Here is a 13,768-nt window from a genome sequence, read left to right as displayed (position 1 = left end):
GTCTCACTCAGCATTCTCGAGTAGAGGCACGTCACTGCCTTAAAGTTACCCGCCGACATCATGGTATACTGGCACGCCAGTGTTGTCGTCGGTTCGATCAGCCCTTCCCCCCAATGTGCCGAATGGCTCTCACCACCGCCGCGTGCAGTAAGTAATCTCCCCTCGGGCGATCGTAGCGCTCCTGCAGAGTCTGATACGGGGTTATCACGCCGTCATCGTATAAATCCCCCATCATCTGCAACCCTGCTTCCTCCCATATCTGTAGTCTCGCCCAATCTCGGCCGTGTGGGAGTGCTGTCACCATGCCCAGTGGGAGTTCGGGCGCATACGGGTGCCGGACTCCTGCTCGTTTTTGCGAGCGGTTCCAGCATAATCGGAACGTCCGTTCCTCTTGGGACAGATCTCTGAGCACTAATCTCTGCTGCAGGGCAATGTAAGCCAGCACATGACGAGGGGTGCCGTTGTCCCTCTCCTGTTCCGGTCCGCGGTAAACTCTCGCAATTTCTTGCGTAAAGGTCTGCTGTTGGGCAGCCAGATAATAGAGCTCGAAATCTGGGACTGCTAGGCCTCCCTCGTCTTTTGGGCGGATCAGCGTTGCTAATGCAATTCTGCGTCTGCCCTTTCCCCATAAAAAGGATATAATCGTTGACCTCAACTTCTGAAAAATCGCCCCAGGCACCCAAATGGGAAGAGTCCTGAAGTAGTATAGCAATCTCAGCAACGCTACCATTTTCAGAAGAGATATACGACCCGCCACCGATAGAGGCAGGGTAGCCCAAAAGGACATACTGCTCTGCAGAGCGCGGATACAGCGTCCTATGTTACCGTCCAGCAGATTCGCAGTCTCGTGGTATACATGCACTCCCAGGTAGGTCAGGCAGCCAGGTTCCCATCTAAGTAGTGGACAAGTTGGGGGCTGTTCTTCTTCCTTCCGTAGGGGGAAGAGACAGGTTTTAGACCAATTAACTCTTAGGCCTGATAAGTCGCCAAAGCGCGCCAGCAGTCTCTCTGCACCTTCCACGGCTCCCTCGGCATCCTCCAAAAACAGGAGAATGTCATCCGCATATAGTGATATAAAGTGCTGGGCCCCTCTGAAGTCCAGTCCTTTATAATAGTCACCTCGCCTGGCCATTACTGCAAGGGGTTCCACCGCCAGCGCAAATAGCAGGGGAGAGAGTGCACATCCCTGTCTGGTACCCTGCCTTACCTCGTATTGGTGTGACACCAGAGTCCCGACCCTCACTCTAGCTCTCGCTGAGGAGTATAAACTTTTGTCCAGTTTATGTACCCCTCACCTAAACCAAAACTCTGCATCACTCTATAGAGGTACTCCCATTCTAAACTATCAAAGGCCTTCTCTATGTCAACAGCCAACACGAGGGGAGCCCTTGCTTCCGGAGGCGGGTCGCCTACCAGTCTGAGCAGTCGTCGGATGTTGTGCGTCGTGTTACGGGTGGGTATAAATCCGGATTGGTCCCTATGGACTAGTTCTTGCGTGTGGGTCAGTAACAGGGAAGCCAGCACTGTGCTCAGAATCTTGTAATCTGTCGTTAACATGGATAATGGTCGATAAGACGCCGGGTCGGTACTCTCCCTTCGTGGTTTTAGCAGAGGGATCATTATGGCTTCACACATAGATTGGGGGAGTCGGCCCTTATCCTTGGCTTCATTGTACATTATTTGGAGCTTTGGGCCAATTGTTCCAAGTAGCGTCCGTAGAACTCAATAGGCAGTCCATCTATACCCGGGGTTTTGTTACGCGCCATCCGCTTCACCGCTCCCCTTATTTCCGCCAACTCTTTTTGGCCACCTAGTGTGTCCACCTGTTCCTGTTCCAGCCGCAGTAACTGCAACTCACTTAAAAAAGCATCTATCGCCTCCCCCTGGTCCCCTAGCGCACTTTTATATAATTCCTCATAATACGTCCTGAAGCTGTCTAAGATATCCGGTTGCGTGTTGCAGATGCGGCCCCCTTTCCCCGCTAAGGCCAAGATCGGGTGACTGTTCCTGGCGGGGTTCTCTAACCAAGCCAGGAGTGTTTCAGTTTTATCCCCCTCAGCATGTGACTTTGTGAGGTATGTCCTATAATCAAAGCTGCGAAGGCGTTCCACCTCTACTGCCACAGCCTCCCGCGCCCTGCAGACCCTCTCCTGCAGCTCGGGCCGGTTAGGGTGCGCTAGTTCAGCCTCTCTCAGCTTGCACTCAGCTTTTTCTAAGTCATCCAGTAGAGTCCTGCGTACTCCCGCATATTTCCCTATGCAGTGCCCTCTTACTACAGTTTTAAAGGCGTCCCACTCTACCGCTCTGGTAGAAGCGGAACTCTCATTCTCTGCAAAGTATTGTGAGATCTTCTCTGCTAACGCCTCTCGGAAGGGAGGATCATCCAGCGTGTCCGGCCGTAGCCGCCACGTCGGGATCCGCGATATTTCAGTCATCCAGTCTAGTGTCAGGAGTAGAGGATTATGATCAGATATTGTGCGCGCCAGATACTCAGTCCGGGCCACCGCAGGAAGCACCGACTGGGAACTCAGGAAGGTGTCAAGGCGGACATGGAGGTCGTGTAGGCTGGAGTAGTACGAGTAATCTCGCTCCGCTGCGTGTTGTGTGCGCCAAGCGTCTACCAGTTCCCACTTTCCCTGCCATTCCGATCTGCATCTCGCCAGCCTGTGTTTTGGGGATGTATGCAGTGGTGGATACGATCTATCTAGTACAGTATCTGCTATAGAATTGAAGTCCCCCCCCATCACAACGGGACCTGTGAGATAGCTAGCCAGTACCCCCAGAGAGCTTTGTAAAGTAGGTTGCCTGGTCTACATTAGGTGCGTAGACACTACTGAGTACGATGTGCCGGCCTCTGAGTTTGCCCTCAACTGCCACAAATCTACCTTCAGGGTCTACTATGTGCCTGGTAACTTGAAAAGGAGTACCCACTCTTATCCAGATTAGCACCCCTCTAGCAAAGGCGGAATATGTAGTGTTGAATAGGTGTCCCCTCCACCTACGCTGTAGCGCGATACCCTCTTTCTTTGTCAGGTGGGTTTCCTGCAGAAACGCTATATGTACCCCTCTTCGTACCAGATAGGCATGAATCTTGTGCCTCCTTGCCATAGTATGTAGTCCCCTCACATTCCAAGACACACATTTTATCGATCCTGCATTAGCCATTGTCCCATAGTGTTCGGTTCAGTTCAAAGGTGTACTGTTTCCAGGCAGCAGGCATGACACTGTTCCCGCCCCCCCTCAAAACTTTCCCTACCCCCCTCCCTTCACAGTGCCTTGAGTCACCCCAACTTCTCTAGCCCCTCCCCCCCAGAACAGGACCTAACTTCAATAGAGTTACTCCCATCCAAACCATATGCGAGCAAACGTGCTCTCAAATCTTCCTATTCCGCAGTCTGCACTGCAGAGGCCTTATGGGCCCTTAGGAGCGTGAACTAGCCTCAAGAACTTCAACCACAGTCCCCGTTCCCCCCGCCCCGCAATACGCACTTTGACTCACGATAATCCAGTCTAACATCTGCCTGCTCCGGTGTCCAAGATGGCAGCCCCAATAGCCGCCAGTCCAGTGAGAGTACCATGTCCCGCTCTCAGCTCCCAATTATTTCCTCCGACGTCTGTGGCATGACCACCGGCCCCTTCGTGCTACTAACTTCCGATAGCTCCATCTCCGAGCCCGTTCCCTGTTCCTCCGAGCCCGAGGCTCTCCCCGATTGGGCAAGCGCCGAGCCCGAGACGTCCATTACTGCCTGCAGCGCTGCTCTCCTCTCGTCCTCTGTCTGGGATTCCGTTGGCTTCCTGGTCCTGTGTCTGCGCCCTCGGAGCCTCTGCGATTTCCTCACTGGCTGCCCCCGCCGTTCCTCCTCCGCTCTGAACCGTGCCCCGTCCGTGCCCGCCTTATAGGTGTCCCACCAGGCCCATGCCTCCGCCGCTGTAGAGAAGAACAATGACTTCTCGTCCACCACTATTCGGAGTCTGGCTGGGAAGAGTAATGAGTACTGTATGCCTTCAGTTCGAAGTTCTTTTTTGATGGAAAGGAAAGAGGCACGCAACTTTTGGGTCTCGAATGTATAATCCGGTAATAGCGTGACTTTGCTATTGTCCACCTGAAAGGGGCCCACTTCCCTGGCTCGCTGCAGTAGCCAGTCTCTGTCCTTATAATGTAGCAGTTTGATGACCACTGGGCGAGGTGGTAAGCCCGGTTTTGGGGGTTTGGCCAGCACTCGGTGCACTCGTTCCAGGGTGAAAAAGGGCGAAAGGCCCTCCGGGGCCACCGCAGTCCTCAGCCAATCGCTCAGGTAACCCACCATGTCTGAGCCCTCTTTTTTCTCCGGAAGGCCCACCAGGCGCACGTTGTTCCGCCGACTGCGGTTTTCGGCATCCTCCGCCAGCTTCTCCAGGGTTTGTATGCGGTCTAGCGCCTCTGTGAGCCGTCCCTCCATGGACTTGTGAGCTGGCACCATGTCCTTCAAGGTATCCTCCGCAGATTTGACCCTGTCCGCCAACTTCCCGTGATCTGCCCGGAGGAGCCCTAACCCCGTCGACACCTACACAATGTCTTGGTGTAGTGCGTCTTTCGTGGCTGCAATAGCCTCCAGAATGCGGTCTTGCATCTGTTGTAGTTCCGTTGAGGTCTGCGAAACGTCCTCGGGCGTCTCCGTGGCAGGGTTTCCATCCCCCCTCGCACCCTTGGGCTTCCCCATCTTGTTCCAAGGTGGTTGGTCTGGATCCTCAATGAGGCTCGCAGGCGTCAGGCACTCCCCTCAGTGGGCAAGCAGGTGGGTGGTAGGTAGGCAGGTGCCAGCCCGAGTCTTAACTTGGGGCAGTTCGCCTCTTCAGGCCTATACGCGTTCCCGCACCGACGGGGCCCGGTCGGGCTGGTTCGGTGTCGCCGTTAAGAGCAGGCTCTCCCCAATTACACCGATGATCCTCGTGTCCTCATTGGTGGCCCTGCTCTGGTTCTCCCTGCCGACGCGGTCCAGGTAAGCCCCCCAATCCGGCGGCGGGGGCGGGGCTCGCGGGTAGCGGCATGTCGTTTACCAATCGGATATGCCGCTTTCAGGGACCCACCGCTGTCGTAATGCAATCCTGGTCCCACGGGAAGACAGCAGGCGTTGGTGTGGAGGGGGCCCGAGGCCCGTGCAGGCCGAGGGAGTTACGTGGTAGGTCAGGCCCGCAATGCTCGGCCAGTGCCTGAATCCAGTCAATGGGCGAGTCCCGTCTTGTGCAGTAACTCCCTCCTGGCACAAATACACCCCAAGTCGCCGCCTAGCTCTTACCCCAGGCGTTCTTCAATGTGTGTGGGAGGGTGGTAGGTCCGCCACTTCGGGGTCTCTCTGGCCCTTGGGAGCAACGACGGTGAAGGAAGGCCAGTGAGCAGTCGGGCATCGAGGTGAGGTCCCGGATGTCGTCAGGAACTCTATCGGTGCCAAACCGGTCTCAGCGGGAGGTACAGCCGGGCCCGTCGGAGCCCCGTCAGCCGGCAGGGCCTGGATCCGTCGCAGGCCCAAACCCGGGGAGTCGCGTTTGCAGGCGTCCCAGCAGGCGGGCTCACAGCCAGGGCAGGCCGTCACTTTCCAATCGGCCGGCTCCTTTATGTTGCCTGTAGGGTGGGCTCTGCCTAAGGCAGGGCGCAGCGCGCCGATCTTCCTCCGAAGGTGTAGCGGGGGGGCGGCCGCCCCTCGAAGACAGCTATCCCCTCGGGCCCAGAGGCCGGGGAGTCCCGTAGATGTTTCCCCGCTGGAGAGGGGCCGCGGCAGACTCACCCGGAGCAGGGAGCCAGTCTCGTGGTTCACGGGTCAGGATATTCACTCGCAGAGTCGGGCCTCCGCAGTCAGGGGAAGGCGCCGCCGCAGTTCCGCCGTTGCAGTCTCAGGCCGCGGGCTGAGTCGGGCGGACATTCAGGACATCGGATCAGTCGCCATTTTGCCCGCATCCGGGTCCTCGCCACTTCGTCGATCTTCTGCCGTTGCACGGCGGCCACCGGGGCAGAGCTTGCCCCAGAGCAGGCACTGGGCTTTCGGTAGGGGCTCCCCCCGAGTTTCAGGGGGTATCCCCACGTCTGAGGCGGATAATTTCCAGGATTAGCAGGCGGAGGTCAGGAGCCGCTTTAGGCAGCGGCCATCTCTGTGGGCTGCTAGCCACGCCCCCCTTCTTAGAGACAAACGATGACGCGCTTTTAAGCACAAAATGCATTTGGACTCAGTTCTAAGGAACTGTGAATTCAAAGTGATTGGTTAATCTATGAATCAAAGAGAAAACTTCTGATGAATAAAACGTGGATGGAATAGATTATTCTAGCCATTATGAAAGATAAAGGGCCATATTATCAAGAAAGGCGATAACATTATCGCCGCTTTAGGGGCAGGAAACTGACGCTAAAGCGGCAATAAGGGGCTTGATAATATGCCCTTGTGAATTCCCATAGAAGCCCAGGTTCACACCAGAACCTGGGCTTCTATGGTAATATGGCCCAAAGTTGGTTTGCTTTTCAATTTTTACCTAAAAAAACATAAAGTCCAGAAAAACGAAAATCAAAAGTATAGATATTGGAATCTTAAGAGAGTCACACAGGGTGGAAATCATGTTATGAGAAACTATAAATAACGATAAAAAAATTGTGAAAAAAGGAGTTAAAGATATTGTGTCACTCCTCATGAGAGTGCCACGGGTGATGAGTGGTGAATTGTCCATGTTACATATGTTTTCTCAAGTTCCATCCATTTTGGGTATTTTTAATACTGCATAGAAAATGCAAAGACCAGATTTATAATATAGACACAAAATTCCAATGTACGAAAAGCACACATAGGTGTACATTTTCACCCATACTCCGCTATTGTCTGTTCATTCCTACAACCTGAAACATTTTCCGAAGACTGGAAATCGGCCAGATCCCTCTATATCACTCTGGATAGCTCTCTCAAGCTTGACCCTAATGTCAAAGAAATAACTAAGTATGGTACACTTCAACTGAAGCTGCTCCGCAACAGCAGACTCTTCAACTCAAACAGGACTTCGAAGCAGCTGTACAAACACTGGTGACACCTTGCCTAGAATATAGGAACTCCATAATAACTAGAATGCCTAAGTCCTCTAAGCCACCCGAACTCTGCCACCAGGCCTATCACCCACACTTGAGTTCTAACTTCCTACAGCGGTTAACACTTGAATCTCGCTTCATTTATAAAAGAGTTTGAATTATATACAAAGCAATACACCTCAATCCCACCCACACCCAGCCTCACGCAAAACCTACAACTGCAAGAAAGGCAGCCCAAACTACTTCTCAAAACAAAATATACAAACAAAGGTAGAGAGGCAACTTAAGAGAAACTATATCTACAGGCACATTGCACCAATAATAGCAAAGAAGAGGAGCTAAGAGGTCTATTCCATGCTAATTATAATTCTTTTATTCATAATCTTCTGACTCATACAAAAGCAATTCAGCGCAGCCAACACATTTCACCCAACAATTGGGCTTCTTCAGGGCTAGAAAAATTATCCTAACTCGAAAAAAATGTTAAATGACATAAATCTTCTCAACCTCTTTCAGTCCATGTACAGTTAGAAAAGTGCACATCTTCCTTTTCCTGACAATAAGGATCTCAAAACTGTCTTTCAAACGTGGTCTCCAGCATTGTTCACGTTTGTAATGTATTATAAGATTTTCTTACATTAATTAGTGTGATAAGGGCCGTGTTCGGCCATGACGCGAAACATCGTTTAAGATGCCATAGTGTTTGCAAATAACAGAATTATAACAAGCATGGAATAGACCTCTCAACTCATCTTTTTTGCTATTATTGTTGCAATGTGCATGTACATATAGTTTCTGTTAAGTTGCCTATCTACCTTTGTTTGTATATTTTGCATTTTAAAAGATTAAGGTTGTTGGCTAGCCTTTTTTGAGGTGGCCGATTTCGTATGAGAATTCCGATCAAGCTTTGATAACACATGTGGTAGTGCGGTGAACAGATCCCCTTGCTGCATATACTTGTTCAGTCTAAAAACTTCTCAAAGCACCATCTTTAAAAAAAAAATGATAATCAAGTGCTCCTTTTGAGGGAAAACAGCTAGGATGTAGATAGCCCTTCAACCTATATAAAACTTGGTCCTACAGTGCAGCTCTTCAAAGTCAAACTAAAGGATTACTTATCAAACCTGCCATGCTATGGCTTATGCCTATTGATGACATAGACTTCCCACAATTGCACCATCCTTGTTCCGCTGCAGACCTTAAGGCTGCCTTTCTGTTCTGTGTAGTCTCTGCTGACCACAAATGTGTATATCTATAAAATTCTCTGTTTCTCTACTAGTGTTTACCATAAAGCTCTTGCTAATGCATTTATGTCATTATCTTCCACTTGCAGGTGTTGTGCAAAATCATATCCTATTACCCTTTGACGCATAGCGCTCTGTCATTCTTCGTAGAATATCAGCGCTATATCAAATCTCTTGAAGTAAAAATAAATCAAACATTAAGTGAGATAAATGTGATATAAAATATCCTGTTCTAAAGGGAGTGAGGTGGAAGTTATCTCTCATTCCGTAAGTGGGGAAAAATAGGGGATTCTTTTCCACCTAATACATCTGATATTACACCGCCAACTAGGAACTACCTATTTAGTAATCACTTGCCGTTTTCCACAAATATAAAATCTAATGTGAATGTGTTTTGGTTATTTAGTGATCTGGTGTGAGACGAAGTGTATAACCCGATTTGACACCCTCCCCCACACGCTCCTAAAGACGGGGCTGGTCCGGGTGGACCTGTGAAAGGGGCTCTCAGGGGGTGGGTCCGACGGTGGGGACCCCCCGCCCCTCTTCGTTTCCATTTCAATGGGGTGGGGAAAGGCAGTGAACTGCTCTTGCGAGCAGCTTCTCAAGTGTGCTTTGTGAGGGAGGTGGCAGGCCAATTGAGGCGGCCTGCAAAGGCCCCATTGACTGGCGGCAAGGCGTGAACAAATCGACCCGGCACAAAGGCCCAAGATGGCGGCGCGCCTCATCCGGCACAAAGGGGGGGCGCCCAGCCAGAAAATGCTATTCTTTCCATTCAGTGGGAGCAATCAGGGCCCCCACCTCTCCCAGCCCACGTCAAATCCAGCAGGGGGTGTCAAACCATGCACAGATGGGCAGCTTTTCTATTCCTGCCGCTGAAAGTGCTCGTTATATAAAGTTTTATTGTGTGTTTAGTGCTAAAGACCGAAAAAACATTGGGAAAGGGGAGGTGGTAAAACTGAAAGCATGAATCAATCCACTTCATCACAAACATATCATATAGCTGCTCGAGGTATGGGAAGACATAAGCTCGTGGAGGGCAGATGTACCAATGGTGAGATCCAACCATTGCAAACTTCCCACCCACTTTCTGCACGTTTTAGCCCTTTTGGCAAGTGGCTGCCCCACACAGATGGTGGTTTTAACGAGGGGGGCAGACTTTATAGCATTTTCATCTGCTTACCCCTTGCAAATGGGCAAACAATAGGTTTCATCCTCGTAGGGAAGGGGGTGTGAAAAGGCTGGAGCTCACCCCTCCAATAGGCGGAAAGAGAAGCATAACGAGCCCCCGACCTCCCCTCTCCCCTTCTGCATGGGGCTGGACAGCGTAATGAGGCAGGGGGTGTCCCCCAGACCAACCTCTGACCTCACGAATGCTGAGAGTTTTGGAGGGACGCCTACTCGCCCCTGCTCACTGTCTGCTGAGCTCCGGAAGAGGAAGGCTGCGCTGACGACAGGCTGGGCCCTTCATTGCATGCTGAATGTGCGGGAATATTGTGTGGCACTGCCAAACAGAAGACCACCCGGGGAGTGTCGCCATCTAATCTGGAGTGGAGAGCTTCAAACCTAGCCCTGGGCTGTAGAGAATGATATTGGCGTCGGATACTGCGAGCACCGTCTAACAGGTGCTTGAGCAGCAGACGTCACTGTTATCGAGCTGAACACTATCGACCACAGAATGATGAAAGGCCGGGTTGAATTTGATTGTGTGACATGCAAGTTATAGACGGATCTATGCAGCGATGACTCAACCCACCGAGCTGTCTTTCAGGAGGATTGACCCGAATCGAAAAGTGTGATGAACCTTAGCTGTACAACACTGGAGCAGCGTGAGATTTTCAAAGTCCAGTGGTACCATGAAAGAAGCCACGTGTACTCTTTGGCATCTGGGACTACATGACTGGAAGCAGGGGAGAGCTGCTAAAGGGATCATTGAGTGATAGACACAGATCCCCCCAGGAGCAGGCGATTCAAAGGTTGGTGTAAGAAGCTGGAGAACCAGGTGGATGGCACCACAATACACACCACAGTGGGGGCTGAAAGGCTGACGGTTCCCAGGCTGCTGGGGCTAAAACAGGTGCCAAAGAGTTGCTGACACCAACCAAGCACAGAAGCAGGCCACAAAGTGGTCGATACAGCATCAGACCGAGACCTGGAGGTGGCCCAATGTGAGACTATAAAGCCAGAGAGCCTTGGATTGTGGATACAACTTTCTTACCTACTGAGTCCAAGAGAAGTTTGGACACTGGATTATAAGGGCTGACACCGTGGCCAAGAGGCAGTGCCACTATGGATAATAAACACTGAGAACCTAAGCTAGGTGGACATTGGATCACGACTGAAGCCTGCCGGCACATCATGGTGCTGTGGACACCAGCATGAGGCAGAGATGGAGCACAGGAGTAGTTTGTGGAGTTGGTGAATCTACTTGGGAGATGATCTCAGAGTGGACAGTGGGATCCAGAACAGGATGGTCCTTTGTGCTCCCTGTGCAGGTCTGGTGGACCCTCCTTTTCCTAGGCTACATCCCCAGTAGCTGCTGGGCTGCGGTGCCATGCTGGGAGGCCCTGCTCCGCTGCCAGGCTGAACCAGCCTGCACAGGGGCCTATGAGCAGTACCAAGCAGCCTGTAGTGCGGTCTTAAGCTTTGAGGCGGGGTCTTTCCGGAGAACACCACTGCCTACTCGCCCGGCTTGTCCCAGTCATTGCATTGCAGCTCTTGTGCACCTGAACCAAACCCAGGCTGGCCCAGCACTGGAGGGGTGCCAGTGTGGGCGGGACAGGCAGTGCCATCAACTCCAAGCGGCCATTGAGCCCTGTCTACCCCGGACCTCAGCGGCTGGAGGCTGCATGGGGGCGCGCCTCAACTGTGAACAGGAACCAGCCTGCCGCAGGCCTTTGGCCGCCTACCTTGCTCGCTGTGGCCAACTCTTCAATGGCCGCCGCTGCACAGCGGCCTGCCGGGAAACCATCGAGCAGCTGCTGGCCTCCGCTGCTGGACCACCGCTCCAACAGTGCGTCTGCGATGGGCCTGAGCGACCTTTCTGCGAAGTGCTGAAGGTCCACATGGGACGCCTATGTTTTGGGGTGGCAGGGGAGCTGCGGCCCGTGGGGGGCAGCATAGAGGAGGATGAGGGTGACTATGATGAGGATGATGAAGGCGATGATGAAGGGGGAGAGGAAGAGGGTCCCAGGAGAGAGTACCCAAGGGGTAAGGCCAGAGCTGCTCAGCCTACTGTAGCAGCCCACCTGCTCGTTTTGGGTGTACTGGTTGTGTTTGGGTTGTAGCGGGGTGAGATACCACTCAAACTGTAAGATGGGTCAGAGAGGACCACTTCTTCCACATCAGTGGTGGAAGACCGGGGGCCCTATCAGCGTGAAGCTTGCTATCTACTCTTGAGGTTTCAGCTCATATGATAGTCCAGGAGCTCCCAGAGAAAGTTCTGCAAGAGTCTGCCTTGCACAGTTAGTGAAGCAATGGGACATCTGGTCGTGGTCGTAGACGTGGCATCAAGGGTTCGGGATGGCAGCTCTCTGCTCAGAGAGGGCCAGGCCATTGGGATCATTCTCACCAGGTCTGTGCCTTTAAAAAGCCTGCGTTGGTCGGGTAGTCACTCCCTCGACAGAATGCCGACGTATGTTTGACCCTGTCCAGGTGGCCTTTCAGACTGAGGCTCCACCGAGAAGTCGCCCCATGTCCCACCTGCGTCTTTAATCTGCGCACACCCACCCCCAGGTTTCACAGCTCCACTCGACCCCACTATTGACAGGAGCTTGCAGTCAGTGGGGGTGAGAGGGAAGTGGGTGGCTGGCGTACCATCCTCTGACGTAATGCTAGACTCCGGGAAGGGTGGCGCCTCACTGGCCAGTGACAGCCAACAGAATGTATGGGTAACACACCACCAGCTGACGGGACCCGACATTAAATTTGTAGGCCGCCGTTTTTTTCTTGGGGGTGAGGGGGAAGGGTGTCCGCATAATATTAACTGAAGCTGCACTACCATGTACACAGTATACACCTGTGATGGGAGTGGGGATGATGCAGCAGGTGGATGCACTGAAAAGGGTGTTTGTATGCACCACGTGATCATTCTTACACAGTATCTGTCTGGAATGTGCAAGGGCGGTCTGATAATCCAGAGTACCGGACATTTATAGTCAAGTTGTTAGAGGATGTGCACCTATTAACATGTGTATGTGCTTACAATGTGCAAGAGCATTCAGACTTAGCATTTCCATCTATGTGAGTAGTATGTGCAAGAGCTTTGTTTATAAAAATTAGTATACAATGTGAACTGGCATTTATTTGTATGTACACCTTTTTACATTTATGCTAAAAAAAAACAGCAAGGGCAGGGACTGCTATAGACGTGTTCGCAAAGACTAAAGGTGAATTGTAAGTAGCATGTAGCGCTTGCATGTATGTAAATAGAGAGGGAGCATTCCGATGCAGCACGTGCACTTGTTTGCTAATGTTGTAGGTGCAAGGGCATTCGCCTCACCAAGGTGGTCACAAGGACAATTATTTTGATAAAATGTGCGAGCACCTGCTCTGTGTGCCTTATTGTGTGCACGTCTTCCTCTTTACACGTTCACAATCTGCAAGGGCATTCGAATGCAGCACGTGCGCATACATTGACTTGACAGTACACTGTTTACACGATGCTCGGAAACCTAAGTGCTGCCAACAATGTCACACCTGTATAATTGTAATAACTCTCTTCTGCTCACGGTAGTACCATACATACCCCTGGAGGCAGTGCAGCTTCCAGTGTGGGGCGTTCCTCTATGTTGCTTGTAGCGTCCCTAAAGATGGTTCTGGTAGCGGCCTCCATGCTTTGAGGAGCGGGAGTTTAGCAGATCACGGGCCCGTGGACACACACGGGCTCGGCAGGAGCTGCCGACTTTGGAACTGGAGACTGGGTTAGGGTCTCGGCCTTCGGCCCAACATCCTGTGATTTGGACAACTCACTTTTTTTGCTGTTTTATATAGCGCGAACGCGACCCGAAAGTATTGGAGCGCTTTATATGAGCACCAGTTACATTACACAAGGACACATTAATTTTGGTAGACACAGGGCGATTAAGTGATCTGCCCAGAATCTACCAGGATGTTGATTCGAACCTGGTTCTCCAGCTCGGCAGCTCCCTAAACGGAAGCTCTGACCAATTCGCCACACCCTCTCTTTAGCTCCCCGTGCCTAAAAACACAAACAAGTGAACGTGTCCTTGTGTAATGTGACCAGTGCTGAAAGGAAAGCCCGCTGATATCTTTGGATCAAGTGCGCGCTGCATAAAACTGCAAGAACAGCGGATACTGGGGCTGCCCCCGTTAGTTTCACCACTCGCCAGCTCTGATTAACACCCCGCTCGTTCAGACCTGAAGGCTGCTTGATCCTCGCCGTTTTTGATTCTACATTATTACAATTAGTTAATCTACTTCATACATTTAGGAATTCTGCCGTCTGACGTCCTGGGTCTTGCCTAAC

At 51.8% G+C, this 13,768-nt stretch overlaps 1 protein-coding gene across 1 annotated transcript; it reads left to right on the top strand.

Moving 5' to 3' along the window:
- The first annotated feature begins 9,891 nt into the window (after positions 1 to 9,891).
- Positions 9,892 to 11,752, top strand: LOC144826278 (growth arrest-specific protein 1-like). The gene has a single exon (XM_078684630.1). It carries the CDS (start codon positions 10,659 to 10,661, stop codon positions 11,565 to 11,567), a length of 909 nt encoding a protein of 302 aa, XP_078540756.1. The 5' UTR covers positions 9,892 to 10,658; the 3' UTR covers positions 11,568 to 11,752.
- The last annotated feature ends 2,016 nt before the right edge of the window (positions 11,753 to 13,768 follow it).

This window comes from Lissotriton helveticus, chromosome 3_2 (assembly GCF_964261635.1).
Source record: "Lissotriton helveticus chromosome 3_2, aLisHel1.1, whole genome shotgun sequence".
Taxonomy (NCBI): Eukaryota; Metazoa; Chordata; class Amphibia; order Caudata; family Salamandridae; genus Lissotriton; species Lissotriton helveticus.
The sequence above is the reverse complement of the archived record's forward strand: the minus strand, read 5'-3'. Positions and strand labels throughout refer to the sequence as shown.